Here is a 9,997-nt window from a genome sequence, read left to right on the forward strand (position 1 = left end):
AAGACCCTTTCTCAAAAAACCTCAACTCATTATTGTTTTATTCCATGGTAGGTTTGGAATGTGAAGAGCAATTTTTCTATTGCTCTTTGGTCAGATTTGATTCCTGCAGCTTAAAAAGCAGTTTAACTGGCTGCCCTTCTCTATAGCAGTTACTAAAGGGAAAGACGTTCCTACTGAATTCAGTGGGATTTACTCCTGAGTAAATGTGCTTACAATTGTGCACTGTTACTATATGCTCTGTTTTTATTTTACTTTAATTTCATTGGCTAATTAAATATCTCAGCTCATCCTTTATTATAACTAAGGAAGAAGGCTAAAAGCAACACTGCAATTCTTTCTGAGACAGGAGACAGACATTATCTCTGTTTAGTTATAGGTCTGTATCTATAGGGCAAATCCAGAAAGGTCAGACCCAGTTCTTAAATGCAGAGCATGAATAATGTATTTATTATTGGACACACACACTCCTCCCTATTCCTGGGAGCTGTTGTCCAACGAAAGTACTGTAATATTTCCAAGATGTGCCTAAACCAAGGATGTGAGATGTTGCTGGACTGCAATACCCATGAGCCCTACCTAGCATAGTCAGTGGTGAGGAATGCTGGGAGTTGCAGTTCAACAAAATCGGGAGGGATGCAAGATTCTCACTGAAGCCCCAAGGCTTCAAGTTCCATCTTTCCATCTCAAAATCCATAAAAAGCCTCCCCATCAAGGTATCAAGCTGGTCCCTTCACCATCCAATTGACAGACAGTCCCTGCACTGCTTAGCTGAGCACTGGGGGTGAGGGGATGAGTGGTTGGGGGTGGGATGGATGATCCACACAGTCCCTACTTGGAAGTATTGTGGCTGGAGAAGAATGTGGTTTCTGCAGTGAATACCATCTATAGATCAGAGACCTCCCCTGAATAGGCGTTGGGTTCCTCCTCTGACCGTGTGGTCACCTTGAACTGGCGTCTCAGGAATCCACCATAGCGCTTCTGATTGTCCCATTTGAGCTTTGGGCGGATCCTGCGCATGAAGCCCCCGTAACGTTTGTGCAGGTCCTCCAGCTCTTGCCCATCATCCTCGGCTGCAATGGTGGTGGACACCATTTCAGAGACTCTCTTGGGGTATTTACGGAGAAATCCCCCGTAACGTTTCATCTCATCCTTGAGAGACCCTGTATGCGACTCTTCTCCATTGTAGCTCAAGTCTCCAGTCTCTAGCACCGTGGAGTAATCTTCGACCCCTGGTTCAGAGGCTGCCCTCTCCCCTATCTTCCGGAAGAACCCGCCATACTTCTTAGTGATACCCCCTTTGGTGATGCCGTTCTCACGGAGCAAGGAAAAGATCCTGTTCTTATCCAGCTTCTTCATAAAGCCACCATAACGTTTGACCAGCCCAGGATATGGCTCCCAAGAATAAGGATGGCCTTCTTCCTCTTCCTCCACCTGGGATGGTTCCTTGGCCTCCTCCTCCATCATCAGGAAAGGGGTGATGGTGGATATGCTTTCTTTGCACTTCTCCCATTCTGCCCTGGATGGCAAAGAGCCTTGGCACTCCAGGGAACAGATCTGTAAGACACCAACAAAAGGTTATTCCTAATTCTCCAAGAAGACCAGAAAGGGATCAAAAAAAGAAAGGGCTTTCTATCAAGTGTGCTTGACATTTCCATTATTAAATAAGGGTTTGTTCTGAATACTATCAATAGTCCCCAGTACATCCACTGAATCAAGGAAATTTACATAAGACTTGACTCATGACTCAACAATTAATTCAGTGGGTCTACTAAAGTTGGGACAGCCATTAGGATTTAGGCCATTACTGTTACTTTCTCCTGTGCCTTAGGGCTGTAGATAGCAGCAGGGATATTTCTGCTTACTCCTCAGTGAAGCCTGGTGTTCCCAAATTATTTGAAGTCTGCTCACAAAGAAAAAAAACATCCCAGCATTTCAATTACCATCCTCTGTGATATGGGAATGAATGAAATGTTGACTGGCAAGTGGCTCCATAACTACAATGCCTGGTATTGCAGTATAGCAGTTACAGATTTATAACCTAGGAGCTTATCGCACACACATTTAACCCAACTGCAGCCTAACAGGATGCAGCCAGAAGGTGGGATGCAGGCGGGAATTTTCACATGTAATTCACCGCCAATTCCACCAGCTGAGTATAGCTCAGCTGCATCCTGGCTCCCAGGTGCACTTCAGCAGCTGCTTTTCCAAGTTGGAAAACTCCTGGCTTTGAAAAGCAGCCTTCAAAGCGTGCCTAGGAGCTGGGATGTACTTGGTTGGTGGAATCAGCAGCGAATTAGGTGCAATAATTCCCGCCTACATCTCCCATCCTGACTGCATCACATTAGGTTTCAGTCAGGTTAAAAGTGCATGTGATAAACTTCTTAGTTACATATCTGTAACTGGTCTATTTTCAGTAAGTCTGTGTAATCTTACTGGAAACCTATGTAAATGTTGTCCCAATCCGTTTTAAGAGTTAGCAGCTGGATGGGATGGTCCATTCAGATTCCAAATAACATGCAAGAAGGACAATACTTCCAGCTTTGCTCCTGGCAGCAAATGAGTATATGACAATCAGAAACAAGACCACTGTCACAAGTCCTTGTCAAAGCCTCACTTGCTGGTTGGAGGGGTTGAAAATGTCGTTCTCTTTGCACTTCAGTCATAAGTTGAACTAATAATAATAATAATAATAATAATAATAATAATTTGTATCCCATTTTTCTCTAATCTGCTTTGCTCGAGATTACCATGGATTCTTAAAATGGGGTCGAGTGGGGTTAAGACAGGAGATTTTAGTTAGTTCATCTCCAGTAAGCAGCTGATCTAGGGTATCAATACATGTTGTAAACCTAATTTGTTGCTGTGTGCTTTCAGGTCATTTTGGATTTATATTTGTTCAGATTTTTCACTCTAAGATGAACCTATCACTGGGGTTTTTTGGCAAGATTTTTTCAGAGGAGGTTTGCCATTGCCTTCCTCTAAAGCTGAGAGTGAGTGACTACCCAAGGTCACCCACTAGGTTTGCACAGCTGAACCCAATATATAACATGCAACTACCGTAATTCACTTTTATAATCATGGCACCATCACAATGACCAAAAGTGCCCCAGGTCCTCTAGCTTTTTGCATCTCATATAAAACCTTTCCTACTAGGCAGCAGCTGCTGTTGCTGTTTACCAGCAAGTAACTCAAATAAAGAAGAAATCATTGATCTGAGCTGCTAGGCAGTAGAAAACAGGAACAGCAACTACCCTTGTTTCTCTTCCCTCACAGCCAAGACCAGTTGCTTCTTTATCTTTTGAGTCCCTTCTGCCTTCCCTTGCCAGCCCAACTAAACATTAAGGGGAAGGCACAGAACTATGCAGGCAACCCATGATTTTCTCCATATGTTCACATCCATATGTACAAGAAAGATAGGTTTGATGAGGGTTCTAATAAATTTGGCTTAGTGAACAGGGCCATAAATGAACTTTATCCGCTCAACTGGGAAGGGATAATTCACCCGTAACCAGTGCTGTAACTTACCAAGGGGCTGATGGGCTTTTCTGCATCCTGTCCATGCAGAGCGCATGCAGAGCACTGGGTTGCACAATCTGCAGAAGCAGAAGGAGCCAGATTGAGGCAAACAGCCAGTCCCAAAAGCTGCCACACCATCCTTCCAAGCAGGTACCTAAAAGGACAGGAAGAGAGGTGAGCAAGAGCCAGGTGATTACTCATCAGTTATGGCAGGGAAACAGCTGTAACCATAACCATCACCTTCCCAAAATATTCAAAGTAGCTCTGAACCAATTCCCAAATCTTCCTTGGATAGGGGGAGGCACTGTGGCTTATTGGTGCAGCTGAGCATACAAAAGGAACCAGGTTCAGTTCTAGTGAAAATAGAAGGAATATTTGAAACCAGGAAAACCCAATCATCCATTCCTATATTTATATCCAGCCTTTCTCCCAGGCTAGGACTCAAGGCAGTTTACAAACACACATACGCACACACAGTTAAAAATAGAGTTGGCCCTTCTTATCCGCAGATTTTTTATCCACAGATAAAACATCCATGGCTTGAAAATATTTTAAAAAGTATAAATTCCAAATAGCAAACCTTGATTTTGCCATTTTATATAAGGGACACTACTTTGTTATGCCATTTTATTTAGTGGGACTTGAGCATCCATGGATTTTATTATCCATGGGGGGTCCTGAAATCAAACCCCAACAGATAACAAAGGCCCATTGTACTGTATATGAAACCTGTCAGCATAGAACCACCTTCCTCAACCTAGTGCCATCCACTGTATTATAACTGCCATCCTCCCTGTCCAGCATGATCATTTGTCATGCTGAATGGAGATGTTGGAAGCCTAAGGAGATTATCACACAAGGCTTTAAATCTACTATTAAAACTAGAGAATAGTACCCTTGCACAACATCGTGATTGCTTAGTCACTGCGTTGTTGTTAGATTGTCCCTTTTCACTGACACAGGACACCCATCAATAAGCTCCCAAATCCACTACTTCAGTATTTGTTCTCAGGAGCAATTATAAGTTCCTTGCATGGCAGTTCTGGAACTGAGCAGTCATGTGGTTTCCATGTTACCTCCTCTCCCCCTTCCCTCCCCCCTCACTATTCCATTATTCTACTATTCCAGAACAGGCTCGGGGGGGGGGGGGGGGAGTTTTTATTTTTTTCTTCCCCCCCCCCCCCCACCAAAGAAGAAAGAAGTGTCTTTTCTCATGAAGAGAACACACACACATTATTTCTTTGTTGGGCAGAGGAGTGCAGCTGGCTTGCAACTGCCGGCCCTCCACATTTGTGGCTTTGATTTTCACAGATTTGATTATTCATAGATCTGAGTAATATGTTCTTTCTAGGAATCTCTAGGTCCTCCAGTGCAACTTTGCCAGTTGACCATAGATGTGCTCTAGAGGACTTAGAGATTATTAGAGAAAACACTTCTCTAAGCATTTGTAGGTCCTCCAGCATGATTCTGTGATCAACTTCAGGCAGATGTTGACCACAGAGTTGCCCTGGAGGACCTGGAGGTTAATAGAGAGGGGTTCTCTCAGATAAAAAACATACTGTATATACATATGTAAAATCTAGAAATTTAGGTAAAAAAATTGACCCCAAAAAACCTGAGATGATTTATCCACAGGTCAATGTAAGTACTGTATTAACTCTTATTTAAAAGAAGGAATCAGTCCCTGGTGAAAAACAGGAGTATAATCTGTCCTGGAAGCACTGACCCCTCTACTCTCTCATTCATCCAGCCTTAAGAGTAAGCACAAAGAGTTATGTCTGCTGGAAATTTGTAAGTTCTTTGACATTGAGGTTTATCACACTGAGATTTTTAGAGCTTTTGCAGCTCAGTTCTGACGTGAGTACGGGTCCAACGATGCAAATTCACATCATAACGTGAATGTGTTTTCAGAGGTGATTCCTTTCTATGGGAGCTCCTTCCATGGAACTTCCGCAGTGAATCCAAAGTGAATCCTCATTTTGATGAATTCCAGAAAAAAGGGAATTCATAGAATTCGCATTCAAGCTCACTTCGATTTCACTTTGAATTGGTCTGGTGTGGAAGATCACTCTGATGTCACCCCCCTTGGCCCCCTGCATCCTGCTCCTTCATCCCCCTCCTCCTCCTTCATCCCCCTCCTCCTCCTTCATGCCATCTCCTCCTCTCTGCCACCCTGCCACCCATCCCATCATCCCCTGCCTCCTCCTAGACCGCGATCTGCTCCCCTCCTTCAGCCTGCCACCCATCCCATCATCCTCTGTATTCTAGACCCCAATCTGCTCCCCTCCTTCAACCTGCCACCCATATCACCTCTGTATTCTAGACCCACGATCTGCTCCCCTCCTCCACCTCCCCTCCTTCAGGCCTGCCCACCCCATCCCATCATCCCCTGTATTCTAGACCCTAATCTGCTCCCCCCTTCAACCGCCACCCATCCGATCATCCCCTGTATTCTAGACCCCAATCTGCCTCCCCTCCTTCAACCTGCCACCCATCCCATCATCCCTGGGCTTCTCCTAGACCCCAATCTTCTCCCCTCCTTCACCTTGCCGCCTATCCCATCATCCCCTGCCTCCTACTTCACCTTGATGAAAGATGACAGCTAAGGAGAGGGCAAGGAAGGAGGACAGCATCCAGAGCCCCACTGAGCATGCGCAAAGGGTGCCGATTAAAATCGTTGACCCCTCAGATTATGTTCCGGTGTGGTAATACATTGTGCACTCACTCCACTTTGCTTGAATCCGCATCACGTGACTTGCTTGGAATCAAACTGACTCCGCTTCCCCCTCAATTCAGAAGGGCAGTGGAAAGGCAACCAGATGTGGTAAAACATCACATTTTAATGTGAATTTGCATTGTTAGACAAGAGTGACTCCGGATCTGGTGTGAAAAAACATGACATTTCGCATTGCTAGAACAGGAGTGACTGTGGATCTGAGCTGCAAACCACCCACGTGTGATAAGGGCCATTGTTTTGCTTTGCTTCATCCTTTAGATCCTTTGCTATATGCCCCTACATTTTACCCTCGACTTATCCAAGGGTCATAGCAAAATCCATAGTTTTGGCCCCAAAGCTTGCCCTTGACTTATACAGCACATGAGGTCAACTTATAGTCAAGTATATACAGTAGTGGTTTTTTTATTTGCAGTTTTTCCACTTTCACAGGGGTCTTGTGCCCCTAACCCCAGTGAATGTGGAGGGCCAGATGTATTTTAACAGTACAGATGCACCCTCTGTTTGGGCATTCTGGCTTCTAGGGAGAATTCAGGCTTGCTTTGCTTAAGCAAAGCAAGTTATCTGCCATTTTTGCGATCAGTGCTATCTATACAACTCTCCTCCAGCACCACATTATTAAATGAATAAATTCTTTTCTTGTCAGCTTTGTTCACTGTACAGCTTTCAGAACTGTACATAGAAACTGGAAATATGATGACATGGACATAGCAGGCAGCTAGTTTCAGTGACAAAATGGGCAAGGCAAGGCTGCTTCACCCTTTCCTTCTCTCACACAAAAAAAACTTTCTCCACATTTCTTTTCTTATCCCAAGGATAAAAGATTTGGATAGTTCATAGCACTCCTCCTACAGGGGAGACACCTCTTCTAAACTAATCTCACCCAGAAACTACTGTGATAGGGTTGCCATGAGTAGAAAATGAGTTGAAGGCAACAACAACAACAACAGATGGAGAACAGCTTTAGGGAGGAATATTTCTGAGCAGAAAAAAATGTATGGAAGGAAAGGAGTTAAGCAGCCTACAGACACATATTTTCTTCCTGCTGCTCCTTCTCACTAAAAAAAAAGGCCCTGAGATTGTGCATTTCTTATGTGGAGCCTGCTTTAACCCTGCCTGATTTAAAACACATTCCGATATTGCTTGAGGCAAAGCTGGCCTAATGGTCCATTAGACATAGATCTCTCCTTTGCCATCAACTGCTGCACTATAGTGAAGTGAGAGCCAACGATGACTGACAGACGGTCCACATTTCTATACCCTTTTAGCTTAGCGTAAATAGGCACTAGCAAAGGCTGTGTTGGATCCCACTACTGCAAACCTTGAGCCACACTAGTGGCATCCCTAGGGTTGGCATCATCCTGTGCAGTGGGGCAGTGAGATGGGAAGACGGCCGCAGCCACCAGAGGATTATTTGGGGTTTGGCGTGGCTGCAGATGCAGATGCAGATGCACTGGACCCCAAACAGAAGGCATTGCTTCTGCATCAGGCTCAATGGGCACAATGAGTGAGCATAAAGCAGTGGCATCATGATGGAAGTGAGGGGTGTGTGGACCACATTGAGTGACACCCCAGAGGGGGTGGTACATCCAGGAGGTGGTACACCTGGTGAGACTGGTGTGGCTGCAGGGCGAGTGAGAAAGATGGTTGTGTCCCTTTTGGTCGCTTCCCAGCCACCATGCTCAACAGCATCAGGAGGGCCATTTGGGATCCAGCATGGGCACAACCACCTTACTCACTCACCCTGTAACCACACCAGTCCCAACAGGTGTGCCACCCCACCAGATGTACACCCCTCTCTGAGGTGTTATCCACTGTGGTCCACCCAGCCCACACTCCCATAATGATGCTTTATGTTTACCCATTGTGCCACAGTTTTTTCTCCCCACTGGCCAATTCAAAAGAAAGAAAAGGTGTGTGTGTCTTTGCAGAACTAGACACTGCTCTTCTGTGATCTCTGAGAAACCATGGTGGTTGTCGCTAGATTCTGGAACTCCCTTCCTAAGGAGGCTAGGATGGGTCCCTCATGGCTGTCCTTCTCTTAGTAGGTGGACGTTTATTAAACCAATGGGTTTTTGAGAACTGAAGGCTTTGGAGGAAAGAGCTTTTAAAAGAGTGTTGTATCATTTACATTTTTATTTATTTATTTATTTATTTTATTTTATTTTATTTGTGGTCCCAGAAGAGACCATAATTAAAAACATTTCAACAAGTAATTGCAATAATATTTTTTTAAAAACAAATAAAATAATCTAAAAACAATATACAACTACATTAAAATATAGAAAAATGAAACACATATGTAACTAACATACACCTGCTAAGCTTTTGGCCATCAGCACAGTAAGCGCCCATCATTCATTAAGCTTCACATGAACAAGTCCTTTTTCTTTTCTCTCTCCTGACTCTAGTGCCAATCTATTTCTTTAGGTAACCTTGAATATTCCCATTATGAGAGACAAAAGGGGAAGGGGAGAGGAAGATGTTCTCTCCACATCATGCATAATTTTACAAAGCTCTCTCATGTTCTGGTGTTAAGCTATCTTTTCTTTAAAAAAAACTAAAAAGCCCCAGATGTTTCTTGCAGTGAAGTGTACTATTTTCAGACTTCCAATTAAAAACAATATCTGGGAGCTCTATGGTTAGACCTCCCTCCAAAAAAACCCCCACATATCCCCCCCCAACTGTAAGGCCAAACATTGTGTTGCACGTCTGCAAACTATGTGGTTCTCCCATCTCCTCTGGAACCCATATATATTTTTCATTCTATAAAGGCTGCAACTAAGGCCGGGAACAGACAGATGGGAAAAGCTGGCTTATCCTTGGAGTATCCTGATATGCTGGGAGAATGCATTGACTACAACCCCTGCCACCCCACACCATTACTATTTTCTGTCAAGCCACAAACACATGCTTACAAGCAGATGGACTCTCTATCACACTGAGTTCCTTCTGGGAGAAAGGTGGCATACAAATAAAATAAATTAATAAATATCAGCAGCCACCAGTCACTTCCCTCATTTTGCCAGACCATTGGATGCCCTGCACAACCAGCTGCGCAATCAGCTGCTAGATTGCATGGTCGATCAACTGCCAGTACAGTGCATCAGCGTGCCTGGTGACACATTGACGCAGCACAACTATAGTGGCCCCCACACATATCCCCTTTCTCCCTCTTCTCTCTATTTATTGGTGGGATCCTGCCTTTTCCCCCAAAATGAGATTTAAGGCAGCTTAGAATCCCATATTGGATCCCATTATGGCCAGCAATGGTGCCAGCAGCTTACCCGGTCCAGTATACCTGCTCCTAACTACTCCCACTGGCTGCCTGGCACCTCTCCCCATCTCCACAGGTCACAGTCTGTACACCGATGCGATAGTTTGTTCTTTCCAGCTTGACCTTTTGCACCAGAGTTAAACCCTGGAGCATGACTTCATTCTGCTTTCCTCCCATTGTGGCTATACATGATGTCTAAACAGGTTAATTTTGAAGCAAGACAAGGCCATTTCATTCCACCCATGCAGACAAACCTGTAGAGAACTGATCTTGCTTTTAGCATATTGGTCAGCAGCAATTATAAGGAAACACAGTACCCTGACTTGATTGAAAGCCAAGTGAAAACTGAAGTCAAAGGCTTTCATGGCCGGCATCCATAGTTTTTTGTGGGGTTTTTTGGGCTATGTGGCCACGTTCTAGAAAATTTTCTTCCTGACGTTTCGCCAGCATCTGTGGCTGGCATCTTCAGA

At 44.4% G+C, this 9,997-nt stretch overlaps 1 protein-coding gene across 1 annotated transcript in view; it reads right to left on the reverse strand.

Moving 5' to 3' along the window:
- Positions 1-607: 607 nt before the first annotated feature.
- PDYN (prodynorphin) overlaps positions 608-9,997 on the reverse strand; it is a 30,316-nt gene continuing 20,926 nt past the window's right edge. Inside the window, exons 2-3 of the mRNA XM_042466239.1 lie at positions 3,526-3,670; positions 608-1,554 (exon numbers count right to left, since the gene is read on the reverse strand). Coding sequence (XP_042322173.1) covers positions 883-1,554; positions 3,526-3,654 — 801 coding nt within the window. The 5' untranslated portion in view covers positions 3,655-3,670 and the 3' untranslated portion in view covers positions 608-882. The remainder of the gene's footprint in view (positions 1,555-3,525; positions 3,671-9,997) is intronic.

This window comes from Sceloporus undulatus, chromosome 4 (assembly GCF_019175285.1).
Source record: "Sceloporus undulatus isolate JIND9_A2432 ecotype Alabama chromosome 4, SceUnd_v1.1, whole genome shotgun sequence".
Taxonomy (NCBI): Eukaryota; Metazoa; Chordata; class Lepidosauria; order Squamata; family Phrynosomatidae; genus Sceloporus; species Sceloporus undulatus.